Source organism: Carassius carassius, chromosome 26 (genome assembly GCF_963082965.1).
Source record: "Carassius carassius chromosome 26, fCarCar2.1, whole genome shotgun sequence".
Taxonomy (NCBI): domain Eukaryota; kingdom Metazoa; phylum Chordata; class Actinopteri; order Cypriniformes; family Cyprinidae; genus Carassius; species Carassius carassius.
The window spans coordinates 24,542,499-24,560,441 of record NC_081780.1 but is presented as its reverse complement, the minus strand read 5'-3'; the positions used below and the strand labels follow the sequence as shown (position 1 = coordinate 24,560,441).

At 38.7% G+C, this 17,943-nt stretch overlaps 1 protein-coding gene across 1 annotated transcript; it reads right to left on the bottom strand.

The window, feature by feature from the left end:
* Positions 1 to 866: 866 nt before the first annotated feature.
* LOC132105982 (zinc finger protein 271-like) lies at positions 867 to 17,467 on the bottom strand (the record flags this gene model as incomplete). Its single annotated transcript, XM_059511566.1, has 2 exons — positions 16,737 to 17,467; positions 867 to 1,405 (listed from the first exon to the last, which is right to left on the bottom strand). Coding segments are annotated over exons 1-2 (1,023 nt in total), but the record flags the coding sequence as incomplete, so codon positions are not given.
* Between the last annotated feature and the right edge of the window lie 476 nt (positions 17,468 to 17,943).

The window sequence follows — 17,943 nt, the reverse complement described above, 5'->3', positions numbered from 1 at the left end:
ATCAAGATTATATTTGCTTGTCAAACTCTTTCCACACTGAGTGCATTTAAAAGGTTTCTTGGCTCTTTTTTTCTTTAGATCTTTCTGTTTGGTTTGAGAGCAACTCAAAGGTTTTTCTCCAGTTTTGACATGATTTTTATCCTCAACCTCACTCCATTTTTTGTTCTCCTCTCTTTCTTTAATAAACTCTGAAATAAAAGCAAAAATAGTTCACTTGTCAGTAACTTGAAAAAAGTTTGTTCTTTCTGATAAACTAAACCTTCCTGCAAAAATAAAAATATCATTTTTTAAAAATTACATACACAAGCCCCATGTTTCTACAAGGAGAACTATTCAATATGTTTGATCAACTACAACATTATGTAACAAACATTTTGTTGAAAAAAATTGTCCCGTTTGCTGCTCCATCTTTATTCTAAAGATTGTTCCTATTACAACAAACAATCTAAAACTACTTGAAACTTTATAACTGTCAGTAGACTTAATATTCTGGGGTAAGATGAGACATTAAACCAAGGTTCTGACTCTGTGGTCATTAAAAATCCCAAATTTCCCCATTGGCCTCTGACCATCATGGCCTCCTAATCATCCCCATACATTGATTGGCTTCACTCTTTCTCCTCTCCACCAATAAGCTGGTGTGTATTTGGCTGTTTTACCGCAATATGGCTTCTGTCACATCATCCAGGTGGACGCTGAACACTGGTGGTGGACGAGGAGATTCCCCTTTCATGTAAATCGCTTTGAGTACCCAGAAAAGCACTATATAAATGTAACTGTAACACTTTCTATGAAGCCCGTATTTATAATACATTATAAGGGTATTCTCAAGCCATTATAATGAATATATAAGGATTTCCAGTGTGGATCCTCTCATGTGTTTTCAGGTCTGCTGACCTATTGAATCTCTTGTCACAATGTGAACACTCGTAAGGTTTCTCTCCAGTGTGGATCCTCTCATGTGTTTTTAGATGTGATGACTGTTTGAATCTCTTGTCACAAAGTGAACACTCGTAAGGTTTCTCTCCAGTGTGGATCCTCTCATGTTTTTTCAGGTCTGTTGACCTATTGAATCTCTTGTCACAGTGTGAACACTTATAAGGTTTCTCTCCAGAGTGGATCCTCTCATGTGTTTTCAAGCATCCTGAGTGATTGAATCTCTTGTCACAGTGTGAACACTTATAAGGTTTATCTCCAGTATGAACTCTCATGTGAAAATCAAGATTATATTTGCTTGTCAAACTCTTTCCACACTGAGTGCAGGTGAAAGGTTTCTTGGCTCTTCTTTTCTTTAGATCTTTCTGTTTGGTTTGAGAGCAACTCAAAGGTTTTTCTCCAGTTTTGACATGATTTTTATCCTCAGCCTCACTCCATTTTTTGTTCTCCTCTCTTTCTTCAATAAACTCTGAAATAAAAGCAAACAGTTCACTTGTCAGTAACTTGAAAAAAGTTTTTTTCTTTCTGATACAATTTTATAAACTAAACCTTCCTGCAAATATAAAAATATAATTTTTAAACCATTACATACACAAACCCCAATGTTTCAAGGAGAACTATTCAATATGTTTCATCAACTACAACATTATGTAACAAACATTTTGTTGAAAAAAATTGTCCCCTATTTGCTGCTCCATTTTTATTCTAAAGATTGTTTTTATTACAACAAATGATCTAAAACTACTTGAAACTTTATAACTGTCAGTAGAATTAATCTTTTGGGGTCGGATGAGACATTAAACCAAGGTTCTGACTCTGTGGTCATTAAAAATCCCAAATTTCCCCATTGGCCTCTGACCATCATGGCCTCCTAATCATCCCCATACATTGATTGGCTTCACTCTTTCTCCTCTCCACCAATAAGCTGGTGTGTATTTGGGCGTTTTACCGCAATATGGCTTCTGTCGCATTATCCAGGTGGACACTGAACACTGGTGGTGGATGAGGAGATTCCCCCTTTCATGTAAAGCGCTTTGAGTACCCAGAAAAGCACTATATAAATATAACGGTAACACTTTCTATGAAGCCCGTATTTATAATACATTATAAGAGTATTCTTAAGCCATTATAATGAATGCATAATGAATTCTAAAAAAAAACCTATGAATATGCATGAGATGATACTACATATAATATTTATTTGAGTTTATAGCTTTTAAGAGTATGATGATTTATAACACAATGAACAGGTTGAATCTACTTTTACAATGGATTATACAGGTGCTGGTCATAATTAGAATATCATCAAAAAGTTGATTTATTTCACAAATTCCATTCAAAAAGTGAAACATGTATATTGTATTTATTCATTACACACAGACTGATATATTTCAAATGTTTATTTATTTTAATTTTGACTATTATAACTGACAATTAGGGAAAATCCCAAATTCAGTATCTCAGAAAATGTAAATATTACTTAAGTCTAATACAAAGAAAGGGTTTTTAGAAATCTTGGCCAACTGAAAAGTATGAACATGAAAAGTATGAGCATGTACAGCACTCAATACTTAGTTGGGGCTCCTTTTGCCTGAATTACAGCAGCAATGCGACGGGGCATGGAGTCGTATAAGTCTGTGGCACTGCTCAGGTGTTATGAGAGTGATAGTGGCCTTCAGCTCTTCTGCATTGTTGGGTCTGGCATATCACATCTTCCTTTTTAAAATACCCCATAGATTTTCTATGGGGTTAAGGTCAGGTGAGTTTGCTGGTCAATTAAGAACAGGGATACCATGGTCCTTAAACCAGGTACTGGTAGCTTTGGCACTGTGTGCAGGTGCCAAGTCCTGTTGGAAAATGAAATCTGCATCTCCCAACAGGCTCTAAAACTTCCTGGTATACGTCTGTGTTGACTTTGGACCTCAGAAAACACAGTGGACCAACACCAGCAGATGACATGGCACCCCAAACCATCACTGACTGTGAAAACTCTACACTGGACCTCAAGCAACGTGGATTGTGTGCCTCTCCTCTCTTCCTCCTTACTCTGGGACCTGATTTCCAAAGGAATTGCTAAATTTACTTTAATCAGAGAACGTAACTTTGGACCACTCTTCAGCAGTGCAGTCCTTTTTGAAGCAAGACGCTTCTGATGCTGTCTGTTGGTCAAGAGTGAATTGACACAAGGAATGCGACAGCTGAAACCCATGTCTTGCATATGTGCTCAGCGGTTCTTGAAGCACTGACTCCAGCTGCAGACCACTCTTTGTGAATCTCCCCCACATTTTTGAATTTTTTGACAATCCTCTCCAGGGTGCGTTTATCCCTATTGCTTGTACACTTTTTTTCTACCACATCTTTTCCTTCCCTTCGCCTCTCTATTAATGTGCTTGGACACAGAGCTCTTTGAACAGCCAGCCTCTTTTGCAATGACCTTTTGTGTCTTGCCCTCCTTGTGCAAGGTGTCAATTGTCATCTTTTGGACCACTGTCAAATCAGAGAGACCATTTAAGGCCTTTGCAGTTGTTTTGAGTTAATTATCTGATTAGAGTGTGGCACCAGGTGTCTTCAATATTGAACCTTTTCACAATATTCTAATTTTCTGAGATACTGAATTAGTTGTGTAATGAATGAATAGAATATACAAGTTTCACATTTTGAATGGAATTAATGAAATCAACTTTTTGAATATATTCTAATTATAAGACCAGCACCTGTATTTCTCATAGTTATAATGTATGACAAGTCCCATTTCTTGCCATTTTTCTGATGCTACTTTACTTAAAGCAGCCAAAGACCACTTGTAAGAAGAAATTACTTACATTTTCTTTCCTCTTAACAGCCATAAGATCAGATATCAAATTAATGTGTGATAAGACACATTTGCTTTGAACAATTTATTTTGATGATACCCTTTAGACAGCTGTTGATAACTCTGCAATTACATATCAACTAGCGGTCATTAGAGTATTAGTATGTATAAGTATTCTAAATATATGCTAACACTTTATTTTGATGGTCAACCAACAGATAAACTGACTATAAGTGTCTTTGCAAGTATGTTAGCTTATAATACTAGATTCAACAATTCTTGAGCACACTGATACTCTAATGATAGAGTTAGTTGGCATGTAGTTGCAAAATTGCTTTTAGTCAACTGATTAAGGGGACCATCAAAATAAAATGCAACCATATAAAACATTGCATTTTTTCAGTTGGGGTATTAAGCTCACATCAATTAATTAACATTAGCTCAGAAGAAACACTCAAATAACACTCAACATCTAACCAGTCAAAAGCTGTAGATACTGTGCTAATATTAAATGTCAAGATATTATACAGTCCATTATACTATAAATGAAGTAGATTTATTATGGTGTTCATTGAGTGTTATAAATAATCATACTCAAACTTATAACCACAAATACATTAGTATTATGACATATTATAATTGACGTTATGATTATTCATGAGTTTATATAAAATGTTATACATATTTTTATAATGCACTATGCATTCATTATAATGCCTTAAGAATTCCCTTATAATGTTTCATAAATACAGGCTTCAAAGAAAGTGTTACCAATGTGACAAAGTATTATTATTATTATTATATGTAAATGCCCACATCACCTCAAAAAACAGGTTAATCTCAGATACAGTTAGTTTTTTTGCAGAAGGCGTGCTGAGAGGAAGTTCCCGGACAGAGATCATGCCTAGTACTGGACTAAAACGGCCCTTAAAACCAGATTGAACAGAAATCTGTTTTTACGATATACATTATCAGTGTTTCTTATACACTGATTTATTTGTGGTGTCTCACCACTAAAGGCTTTTAAAGTTTGACATTGTTGAATAAACATGAGCACAACATGTTTTAAAATCATAACATGACGTGGGTGATTTATATGAAAGTATCTTTGAAGGGAATCGTCTTCAGAAAAGGTTTGATGTCATTTTCACTTTATCTCGTAAAGTAGTGTTCATGACCTCAGCGCTGCTTTGTGTACAGACGTTACTGGGGAGCCCACTGTTTTAGTGCTCCAGAAGTGTGTCCTCCTGGAAGAGAATGAGCCCATGTCCAGAAAGATGTTTTTGTTAGGGCTGCTTGATTATGGCAAAAATCATAACCATAGTTGGGGGGTAGTGTAACTAATGTAACAGCACAGTCTTCAATGTAAGAATTAAAAATGGTTTCTTCAGTCAATAGAAGTGAGTTATTTTGTCTTTGTCAATTGTTTGATTCATATTAAGCACAGAAACAGCAAAAGGAATATTAATTATTGCCACTTTAAGAGCCTCACGGATTAAAGTTTCTGTTACAGTTGAATTTTCAATCTTAACTGTTTACTTTCATTTAAAACATAACTGATGAAGGTTTACATGAATATACATTAGGGCTGTGCAAACAATCGAATGCGATTTTCCTGCGCATCTCATCAGTAAAGATGCTCCTGTAATTACAAGTATATCTCCAGCACATGCGTTCAGATCAGGGTTGCCAGGTTTTCACAACAAATCCTGCCCAGTTGCTTCTCAAAACTAGTCCAAAACTAGCCCAATCGCGCTTCCAGAAGGTTCCCCCATAAAAAATTGCTTCCAATTTTTTGGAAAGGGTTGCCCTGGTAAAATTAGCATTTTAGGGGCTAAATATCACGTTATTGGTATTGGGGTTACTTCAAACCGCGGACATGAAAAACAATCGCAGACTTGGCAACACTGTTTCAGGTGGAGCGGCAGTTACTACACAGAGCCGTAGTCTACCGACAACTAACACAAAATCGTTTTCAAAATCTACAAAGAATCGCCTGCGATTTTAACATCGATTTTGTGTAGATTGTCAGTGAATTACGGCTCTGTTTAGTAAATGCCAACTGGTGTTGCCAAGTCTGTGGTTGTGTTTCATGTCCGCGGGTCAAAGCGACCCCAATAAAAATAACGTGATATTTAGCCCCTAAAATGCGAATTTTACCAAGGCAACCCTGCTAAAAAAAACGTATATTTTAACCACGGGAAGCAATTTTTTATGGGGGAACCTTCTGGAAACGCGATTGGGTTAGTTTTGGACTAGTTTTGAGAAGCAACTGGGCAGGATTTGTTGTGAAAACCTGGCAACCCTGATCTGAACGCACGTGCTGGAGATATACTTCTAATTACAGGAGCGTCTTTACTGATGAGATGTGCATGAAAATCGCATTCGACAGCCCTAATATACATGAACACCAAGCGCTGCATTTTGACATTTTTGCATGTACCGTATTTTCCTGACTTTCTTGAAGTCGCACTTTTTTTCATAGTTTGGCTTGTTCCTGCGACTTATAGTCAGGTGCGACTTATCAAAATTAATTTGACATGAACCAGGAGAAATGAACCAAGAGAAAGCATTACCGTCTACAGCCGCCAGAGGGCGCTCTATGCTGCCAGAGATGCTGCTCAGTGCTCCTGTAGCCTACACTGAGCAGCATTGAGCGCACTCTCGCGGCTGTAAACGGTAATGTTTTCTCTTGGTTCTTGGTTATAAATAAATGTGACTTATAGTCCGGTGCGATTTATATAAGTTTTTTCCCTCGTCATGACGTATTTTTGGACTGATGCGACTTATAGTCCAAAAAATACGGTATATGACGGTGTGAAGTCTACGGTGCTTCACAGTCAACACATATTTTGATAACCAAGGCAATAATAATTGGCACTCGTGGAGATAGAAAAGCAGACCCTGTCAATGGTTTTCTTTCAATGATAATATTGTGATAATCTAAGAAAAGTAGTTTAAATGTTTTGCCACTTGAGCAACTTAGTTCACCCAAAAAATCTAATTATTTCATTAATAACTCACCTTCATGTCGCACCAAACACGTAAGACCTCTTAAATACCAGTTTAAGATATTTTAGATTTAGTCCGAGAGCTTTCTGTCCCTACATTGAAACTGTGTGTATGGTATACTGTCCATGTCCAGAAAGATAATAAAAGCATCATCAAAGTAGTCCATGTGACATCAGAGGGTCAGTTAGAATTTTTTGAAGCATCAAAAAAACAAAATCATTTGTTAGTTATCTGGCTCGCCTCTGTGTTCATCTTCAATTCTCTCTTCACAGCAGTTCAGTCAGTGTACTGTACATGTACATGTACACTGTACATGAATTACTCTGGGATATTGGTTTGTTTTAACTCAGAGGGAGTGTCAGCCACAAACAGTTAACAGCTTAATCATTTGTGGATTAATGCTTATTGGAGACGCGAACAGTTTCAAATGATTCAGTTAACGAGTTCACCCTTACATCTAATCTTAAGGCGAATAGTAGGCATATTTTGGCGTGCTGTCCTGGGGAAGGGGTCTGGGCCCTGAGCATAGCCCGAACCCAAATAACTACCCCTATCCCTAGTTTGGGATAAATAGATTAGAAGTGAGGAGTTGGGGTGGAGGAGGGATGTTTCGAAAAACTGTCGTGGGACAGGAAGTAGGAGGACTGGATATATATACGCTTGTGTGCTAGTTAAGATGATTAGCTAAACGAGATGCACCTGTGCCAAATTGGATGATTATCTGATCGTGCTCCTCCCAAACTTTGTTAGTAAAACCACATTTCACGAGTTCACCCTTACATCTAATCTGAAGGCGGATAGTAGGCATATTTTGGCGTGCTGTCCTGGGGGAGGGGTCCGGAGCATAATAACCCGAACCCTAATAACTCCCCAAAAGAAGCTGAAAGTCATAGGACAGTAGGACAGCATCCAGAGAGCTAAATTTAGTTGCCCCCCAAAATATGCGTGTTGAGAAGAAAAACGCAGAGCGACCGGGAGAGCCTGTGCAGTGTTTGACGAGAGCTGCGGCTCGCAACGTCTTACCGGCGAGCCCTCCGTGCCGCTCATGAGAGGAGCACGATGCCGGATATTAAAAAATGAGGGACTCTGACTGCCTCCGAAGGGAGCTGCGGCTCTGCTGCACCGGAGGGGGAAAGTCCCCCATTGCGGGTTGATGTTAGGCACGTTTTTACACCTCAGAGGGTTCTCCAAGCCTCCGTAGGGGGTCCGCAACTCTGCTCCATCGGTAGTGCTGACCCGGAGGGGAGAGCCCTGTTTGACGCTAATTGGAATACTACTGTTGGAGGGACTATTGCTGGGTCGGAAAGGAGTTGCGTCTCTGCTGCACCAGAAAGGCGAGTCCCCCTTGCGATGCGAGGCATGGTTTGATGCGTTTGATGGAGGGCTCTCACTGTGACCGAAGGGAGCCAGCGGCTCTATACCACCGGGAGGGAGATCCCTGTCTGCCCTAGAGCAAGTATCATAACTCAGACAGGGGTTCACCCTGCAACCGAAGGGAGCTGTGGGTCTGCTGCACCGGAAGGGAGATCCCCGTCAGATGCAGAATAGGCAAGAAGATTCGAGGCGCGGTTTGATGCATCGGATGAAGGGCTCCTGCTGCGACCGAAGGGAGCCGTGGGGAATTATGTGGGGCTGAGAGATCGATAATCAATCTCCTTTTTCCTGAAAATGTCCTGGTAGCCACTCCGATAGGGCCGATTCTAAATTCTTTGAAGGGGGGGGGGGGGGCATTGAAGAGCCCGATCATGAAGCCTGACTCGACTTCTTTTTGATGAATTTATCTACTGTATCAGGTTCCGCGAGTGTGGATTAAAGATTTTTGCAAATAATGTTGTGCAAATAATGTTGAGTTAATGTCTGTGAGATTGGGCATGTAGTGCCGGGATTAAATCCTTGTGTGAGGCCAGACAAAAGAAAATTGGTAAAATTTTTGTCTGGGTGGTGTGAAAGTTCAAAGGAAAGATATGAAATATTAATCGAGGTCGATCAGTAGTTTCTAGATTTTATTGGTAGCTTTCATGACTGGGCATACTGTACGAGCGTGGGCTCCACCACAGTAATTACAGACATGGAGAAACTTGCATTGCTGTCTCACACAATTTCCTCTGTTGAAATTACCGCAGACCTGTTGGTTACCCGTGACTGAGAAGGATTCTCTGTTGAGATTTGATGATGGATGGAAAGAAAGGAGGCAGGATAATCTGGGAGTCTAATTTTTTAAAGTCAATGAGAAATCTCTGCAATCTATTTGTTGGTAGGAATCGGCCGGAGGGAGCCGAGAGAGGAGAGATCAACATCCACACCTGCGAGAATCTGCGATTTGATGGAACTGGGCATAGGGGGGGTGGGGTTCCATAGCGGCATTTGGTGGATTATGTAGAGGGGTCACTGTGAATAGAGTATACTGCGGTTTAGCTTGGGAAGAAGAGTTGGAAGGAAGATGAGCGGAGGCCATAACCGTTTGCGGAGGCATCCTCACGCACGGCTTATCCCCTGGAGCTAGGGTTGGCCCGTAGGGATAAGGATAGAGGGAGAAAGGTTGAAATGAGGGAGGGGTTGTACCAGGTTGCGGAGGCATCCTCACACATGGATTGAACCCTGGTGCTTGGGGAAGCCCATAAGAAGAGGAAGATGGAAGTGAGGAAGGAGGCCAGCCTGCTGGTGTTGCTGGCTGAGGATTCCCAGCTTGGGTGTCTGCAACTGGGGCTGCTGGCCATTGATGGGGAAAAGAAAAAGTGGAGGGGTAAAAGGAGGCTGAGTTTAAGCGGCTAGCGGAGGCAGCCTTGCGCTAGTTTTTGCAGCCAAAGGTAAAGTGGAAGGAAGTGGAGGTTGGAAAGTCACAGGCGTGGGCGCTGTTGCATGCGGCGAGGCAGCTGGAGGAGCTGCAGAGATAGGTTGTGAAGTGGGAGGCAGTGAATGGGAGGAGAGGCCGAATTTGGGGCATGGCCCCGACCTGCTGATTATCTGCTATGTCCTGACGCCAGGGCGGAGCCGGAACTTGAGCTGGAAGATGACATTAGTGAGACACGTTGTTTAGACCTGTGGGCTTTGGTTACCTTTTTGGAGGTAGGTGAATTATTTCCCGGTGTGCTATAAAGTTCATAGAGTTGAGCTTTGCTCATATTACGAGAAAACCCAACTTCTGAATTTGACAGCGCTTGTCTCAGTCCTGCGACGGTCCATTTTCCAATGGGTGGGATGCATTTAGATGCATATGATGATGATGGTGACTGAATTGGCTGTCTCGATGGTGGAGGTGAACGGAGACTTCGCTGCTTAGCTGTGTGCGTAGCGGGTCTTGTTCATCTTTGCCCGCGCGCTGAGGCCTGGGGCTCAGCGCTGCATCTGGGCTGAGTAGGAGGTGCCTTGGGGCCAGCAGAGGAAGGTGCGTTAGAGGCGGTGGCTTGCTGGGAAGCTTCTAGCTCATTGTTCGAAGGGAAAAGTTCGAGTTCCGACATCTGGCAGACAAGTGGATGCCGAAAAACTGTCGTGGGACAGGAAGTAGGAAGACTGGATATATATACGCTTGTGTTCTAGTTAAGATGATTAGCTAAACGAGATGCACCTGTACCAAATTGGATGATTATCTGATCGTGCTCCTGAACTTTGTTAATAATTCGATTAGGTGAACTGGTTCAAGAAGATCCGGTTGCATCGAGTGATTTATTCGCGAACCGGATATCACCAAACTGCTGTGTTTTGAAATCTCACAACAGACCTGGAAAAGAAGACAATGCTGAATAAAGTCGTAGTTTTTGCTTTTTTTGGACCAAAATGTATTTATGATGCTTCAAATGTGGACTACTTTGATGATATTTTTCTTACCTTTCTGGAAATGGACCGTATACCGTACAGACAGTTTCAATGGAGGGACAGAAAGCTTTTGGACTAAATCTAAAATATCTTAAACTGTGTTCCGAAGATGAACGGAGGTCTCATGGGTTTGGAACAACATGAGGGTGAGTCATTAATGACATAATTTTGATTTTTGGGTGAACTAACGCTAACTAACGTTAACTAACAATAGAGATCTCGATCTCGGTCGGTCTTTGACAGTTAATATTTAAATAACGAAGTAAATGCAAAAGTAAAAAGCATTGAATAATGTGTTGCCTTGCTTATATTTATTGTTTAAAATAGTGCAGTCCAAAAAAAGTGTGTTAACACGGAATTTTAATGGCATTAAACGCAGGGGCGGAACCTGGAGTTGGCTACCCCACTCATAACTGCAACTTCTGTCCCTTAGTGAATTTATTCAGTCGCAGACCAAAAACGGATCAATAAGGAGATGTTTCAGATAGGGCTGAAACGATTCCTCGTGTAACTCGATTACAAAAAATAATTGAGGCAAATTTCTCTGCCTCGAAGCCTCTTTTAATTTATTTGAAATCTCACATCAGGTTCTTTTTTTTAATGTGACAACGCGTTTACGTCACCCACAAAGCGGAAGGAGACAAAAGCACTGCGTCCGAAATGGCATACTGCAAGGAGTCAGCAGTGTTTTGTTTTGAGGGCGCGGGCAAACGTAAAGAGAACGTTGTGGCGTGTGTCCATTGCAAGATAGAGCTGGCATACCACAACTAGGGCTCCATGATTTTCACGATGCAGAAAACGCGGACGGTATCGTGTAATCCAGTCATAAAAACGGAGTTTACAGTTAAACGCAGGATGGCACGGAATTTGCCAAATTTTGAATCAATCAATCAAAAATAGGTCATTGCACTTACATCAAATCATGATATGGACTAATATCTGTAAATATTAAGCTGGAACAGTCTATTTAAATATGAATCCTGCATGTTCTGAGTGTCTCTGTTAATGAATGGCGCTGAAGCGTGATTTCAGCATCTGCTGTCTCACTAAATAAGGACGTGAACACATGAACAACATCTCCAAAACTGCTCTGACAGTCACTTCATGAGCATTTGACCATTTGATTGGAGTAAAACTAGCGTCATATATTACATCATAGACTGTAGTATCACATACACAGAACTGTAAAGGTAAACCCGTCAAAATAAAAGTATTTGCAAGAAATCTATTACTAGCCTATTGTTCAGCAGAATGTACATAGCCTACTACTACTACTACTATTAAAATGAAACGAACATAATTCAAGGAATCACACAACATTTCTTCCATGTATTATTTTTAATAGTAAATCTGAATTTAATAGTAATAGTAAATCCCCTTTGTTTACCAAAAAATAAAGTTTGCTTATTTTTCAATAATTAAAAGACAAATTAAATGAACATTTTATGCCTTCATTTGATAACCAGAAAAATGTAAATACACAGAATTTCAGAGGGGAAAAAACATTTCAAATAAGGCTATTTTAAGTTTTTTTTTTTTTTTTACAAATTAAGTTGTTTTTTTGCATTTAAATAATTACACTTGCTTAAACACAGAATTAGGTAACAATAAAACATTTGGTGAAGAAAAAAATAAAACATTTCATAGGGACCTAAACATGTTATATTTGGCATATTTGTTTTTACAGTAGTTTTTGGGGGATTATTTTTCCTGTAAAGATGGAGATATATCGTATAGAGATATAGCAAAATATATATCGCCCAGCCCTACCATTTTAGATCAAATGCTCAATGAGCTTAACAGAAGGTTTTCTAACAAAAACTGTGAAATAAAGACTGGCATCCAAACCCTTCAAGTGATGTGTTTCTCAAAGAAAATCCCTGTTTCCATTTGCTAGGAAGTATGAATCAAATACTGAGGAATTGGGGTATGAACTACATCAGTTCAGAAGAAATTTAAAAAGGAAAATACAGAGACCCTCCAGTGTAGTAGAGCTGGCATTATTAATTGAACCTTATAAAGAAGTTTTCTTTGAGCTTTATGCAAGATAGCTGTTTCAATCCCTGTTAGTACTGCTTCTTGTAAACAGAGTTTTTCTGCACTAAATCTGGAGAAAACCTGTTTCAGGTCCACAATGTCAGATGACAGATTAAGCAATTTAGGTGTTCTAAGTATTGAGTCAAGAAGGGCAAAGGCCTTAAATCTAGATGAATTTGGTAATCTTTCATAAAATCGTAGAATACAGTTAATGTGACTGATACTGAATATGTAATGCAAATATAAAAAAATAAAATGCAAATACATTGTTGAATGATTATAAACATGGTATTTTTCTTGTTAATGCCTGCAGTGCAGAAAATTATATGACAACAATAAGGTCTAAATGTAACTGGCCCCTCTAACAGTACAACTGGCCCCAGCTTGCAAATATGTACAAATATGGCCGCCGAGTGAACAGACTTTCCTCAAGAGGGATTTTGTTTTAGAATGATTTAATGTAATGTGTAATGTGTAGTGTAATGAAACTTTAATCATTAGTATTTTAAGATACTGAAAAAGCACAAATGTCCAGGGCGTCAAAACTTTTTTTTACATAAAAATATATATATAATCTTTAAAAAGGTTGTTTAAAATAAACAAGATTTTTTTAATAAAACATGATGTGAGCTTAATGGGAACAGGGGTGTAAAATGTACCATTAAGCACAGCCGGACTTTTTGTATTTAATGAAGTATATCTTAATTGAAGAGCTTTTGTCATTTAAAATAAAATGTTAATCTTTAAACTTTTTCTATTTTAATATATTACAATTAGAGCTGAAACAACGAGTCGATTTAATCGATTAAAATCGATTATTAAAATAGTTGTCAACTAATTTAGTCATCGATTCGTTGCTAAATAACTTTTATTTGCCGTAAGCGGCTCATTTCGTGCATATTTCAAATCTGCGGTGACCAAAGTGTGGCAGTAATGAGCCACCGGAGGTTTTACTCAGCCAGTACAACAGGAGAAGTAGCGAATAGCCAATAGCTGGCCTTGTTTTATGTCACGTGCTTCCTGAACAGCGTCTCTGCAGCCAGAGACATGATGTCTGCAGCATTCAGCGTGATGTGGGAGTACTTTACATTGAGCCTTTAAAAAAAGAAGAGTAACCTGTAAACTCTGCACTACTGCACTGTTTAAGGGGACGTTCACATATCGCGTCTTTTGCGCGCTCAAGTTCGTTATTTCCAACACCGCACCGCATCGAGTTAAAAACATTTAAACTTTTCCGAATGCCGCAACCGCACCGCGGGTCATGTGACAAGAACTAACCAATCAGCTTCATCCTTTCCCGTAACAACGTTAAAAGCTGTCAAGATGAAAGGAACAGCTGATCATAGTTGTATATGGATTTCCATTTTGAAATAAATTTAGTAGCAGATTTTAGTAGCACATTTTTTGAGCTGCAAATCCATTTATCCTTTGCTGAAATTTCCGCGTCTTCAAGGAGAGAGCACGTCATGGTTGCTTAGCAAAGGCAGACGCCTCAGGGGCGCTTCTGCCCGAGCGCTTTGGAAAGAAGGAGAAAGCGGTGCGCCTAGCGTTTTCCACGCGTTTTTAGGCGCGATTTGTGAACGGCCCCTAAGACTTTCATTTGTGCAGATTCTCCAGTACAATGTTGTTTGCAAATGTTTATTCGTAAAAGCTGATAACATTGCTTTTTAACAGTTAACATTTAAAGCTTTACAAACATGTTCTGTGATCAGTTTGTCATTTACCAGTTCAAAATTCAGTCGTGCAGCCTAATTATGACTGAATGAGAGAGGTAAATGTAGATATTTGAAATGCACTTTTTTTTCTAAGTATTATTCACTGCTCTTTTTCACACAGCAGGTTTTTTGTGTGTGTCCTTTTTTTTTTTTCTGGACAACCTTCTGATGGATTTAAATTGTGAGTTCCATTCAGGTTTCATGCCATTGGCACTTTTTTTGAAGGATTGTTTACAATTTCACAGCAAAAGCTATAAAGCTGTTTCCCAGTAAATAATAAAATACAATGCACTGCAATTTTATTCTGTTTTATCCTTATTCTTCGTGAAAATATGTTCTGAAAGATTCCTTGATAAGCTTTGTTCAGGATGTTAAACTACTTTAGGAGCTCTAAGGACTGCCATGGTGAAAACATTATTTGAAATCTCCTTGTGAAATTTGCTAGAGTATGGGTCAGTGTTCTGATTGCAGAAGAGTTCGACAAAGGATTACTAACACAATAAAACAATATAAGCACACAAACCGATTAATCGTAAAAATAATCGACAGATTAATCGATTATCAAAATAATCGTTAGTTGCAGCCCTAATTACAATACAATACAGAATACAATACTTGAAACTTGTGTTGGCCTTTGGGGCACGGTGTTGCAGTGGTTTTGTTCATATCTCACCAACAGGAAGTATGTTGTTAGTATTGGAAACCAATCCTCATCTGAGACGTATTTAAATATTGGTGTCCCTCAGGGTTCAATTCTTGGTCCAGTACTGTTTTCTCTTCATATGCTTCCTTTAGGATCTATTTTTAAAAAGTTTGGGGGTCTCTTTTCATCTGTATGCCGACAACACTCAAATCTACATCCCTTTTCAGCGTGATAAACAGGCTTTAAAGCCTATTTTAGGCAGTCTTGACAAACTAAAACTTTGGCTTACAAGTAATTTCTTAAGCCTCAATGAAAATAAAACTGAATTTATTTAGTTTGGCCCAAATGACCACTGTGAATCTGAACTTCTTACTCCATATAGAACTTCATGTGCAAGAAACTTTAGGTTGTTTAGTTCGATAATAATCTTACATTTGATAAGCAGATAAGTGCTGTGGTCAAGTCTTGTTTTTATCATCTTCGTCTTCTGACGAGGGTGAAACCATTTTTTGTCTTTAAAGAAGTTTGAAATAGTTTGCATGTTTTTGTAACATCACGATTGGATTACTGTAACTCATTGTATATCGGGGCTTCAGTCATGCATTTCTCATCTACAGTTGGTTCAGAATGAAGCGGCTCGGCTTCCTAATGGGAAGCGCAAATATGAGTCTATTACAGCAGTTTTGATTACATTGCATTGGCTGCCAGTCAAATATAGAATTGATTTTAAAATCTTACTGTTCGTCTATAAATGTCCTCATAATCAAGCTCCACAGTACCTATCCGATTTGTTACATCCATACACTCAGACAAGAGCACTCAGATCTGCTGGTTCTGGTTTATTGCAAGTTCACAGGGAACATCTCAAAAACAGAGGTGATCGTGCTTTTTCTGTTGTTGGCCCTAAGTTGTGGAATAGTCTCCCAGTTCCTATCAGGATTTCCTCATCTCTATCTGTTTTTAAGTCTACTCTTAAAACGTATTTCTTCTCCTTGGCATTTAATATTTTATACATATATTTTAACTTACTGTGCAATGATCCTTTATTTTAGTAAACCTCGTCCATTTTACAGTGAGTGTTTTATTGTTTATTACCATGTTGACTGATCTGTTTTGCATTCTCTGTGCAGCACTTTAGTTGACTTTGTTTTAAATGTGCTATATAAATCAACATTGTATTGTAATATATTGTGCTATGAGAATGTCTTAATCTAGATTTTGGTGAGCTTAATAGTTATGTTTACCCTACTTTTATATTGCAATAATTTCACATTCAATCTTTAAATTAAACCAACAATACACACACACACACACACACACACACACACACACAGACACACACCACTATCTTCAAGTAAATCACTCGTAGAACTCGTAGTTTTGGACATATAGCCATAAGCGAGCAGCCCTAGCAAAAACTCTTATTCTACTACATCCAGCTCTCAAACGTCTTGTGAACAAAAGTGTGTTTTATGTTCTTATTTTAGTGACTTAAAAGTTTTAGTTTTTCACTAACCATGTCATTTTCTCAAAAACACATGCATGTAGGCTACATTTATGCTGCTCACATATTATTGTAGCACAGTTTCTGCTGATTAGAGTGTAATCAAACTTTAGTCATTATTTTTTTAAAGATACTGAAAGAGGACAAATGTCCAGGCCATTTCAAAACTTCTCCAGGACCACCAAACCCTCTCAGACCCAGAGGATTAATGCTTCATAAGAATATTGTACCACAAACAGTCATTAAATATGAATAAAGACCTACCTCCTTGTTCTTCTTGTTTTATTTTCCAGGTTTCTGTTTCCTCGTGTTTTATTCTCCAGGTTTCTGGTTCCTCTTCTTTTATTTTCCAGGTTTCTGGTTCCTCTTCTTTTATTTTCCAAATTTCTGGTTCCTCTTCTTTTATTTTCCAGGTTTCTGGTTCCTCTTCTTTTATTTTCCAAATTTCTGGTTCCTCTTCTTTTATTTTCCAGGTTTCTGGTTCCTCTTCTTTTATTTTCCAGGTTTCTGGTTCCTCTTCTTTTATTTTCCAGGTTTCTGGTTCCTCTTCTTTTATTTTCCAGGTTTCTGGTTCCTCTTCTTTTATTTTCCAGGTTTCTGGTTCCTCTTCTTTTATTTTCCAGGTTTCTGGTTCCTCTTCTTTTATTTTCCAGGTTTCTGGTTCCTCTTCTTTTATTTTCCAGGTTTCTGGTTCCTCTTCTTTTATTTCACTCGTGTTCTCCTCAATCTCCTCTTCAACAAACACCATCTTCAGCTGATATTCTTCCCGATGTATTTCTATTTGCTTCAACACTTAGACACGACTATGATGATGAGAATATTACATGTATTTACTGACCTCATTCAAAAACTGTATTTTTCTGTTTACATAAATTCAATTTCTAACAGTTTGTATTAAACCAGCACCACATTACAACAACAGAGAGCGCGGTGAAACGAATCTTCTTCCTCTGAGGCTTGATGGTGTTTGACAAACACACGAATGTGTTTTAGCGCCACACGCTGGACTGGAGAGAGAGAAGCGGCGAGAGTCTGCAGACTGCAAGACGGGGGCGTAACTTGAAGTGGGCGTAACTTGAAGTAGGAGGCGTAACTTGAAGTTGTTCAAATCACACAGAACCACGCGAGATGTCAAAACGAGACTTTGTCGGGATGCGTTCGAAACCGCATACCCTTTAATTAGGCACTTAATTTCAATAAGTATTAACTTAACGAGCGCTTAAAGAGTATATACTCTACAGCCTAAATGCGTATGTATGAAGTATGAATGCAAATTGTAAATCATCATCCGCTATGTTGATCATGTGACCTACAAAGTTAAAACAAGCACAAAAACGTAAAAGACATAAGTGACATGTTTAATTAATGTATTTGTAATTATCTTTATAATGAAGAACATGTTGCAGAAACAGCTGCCTTTTTATTTTGTGATTGTAGTATAGCCAATACTGTTGATTTTAATTTTTTATAT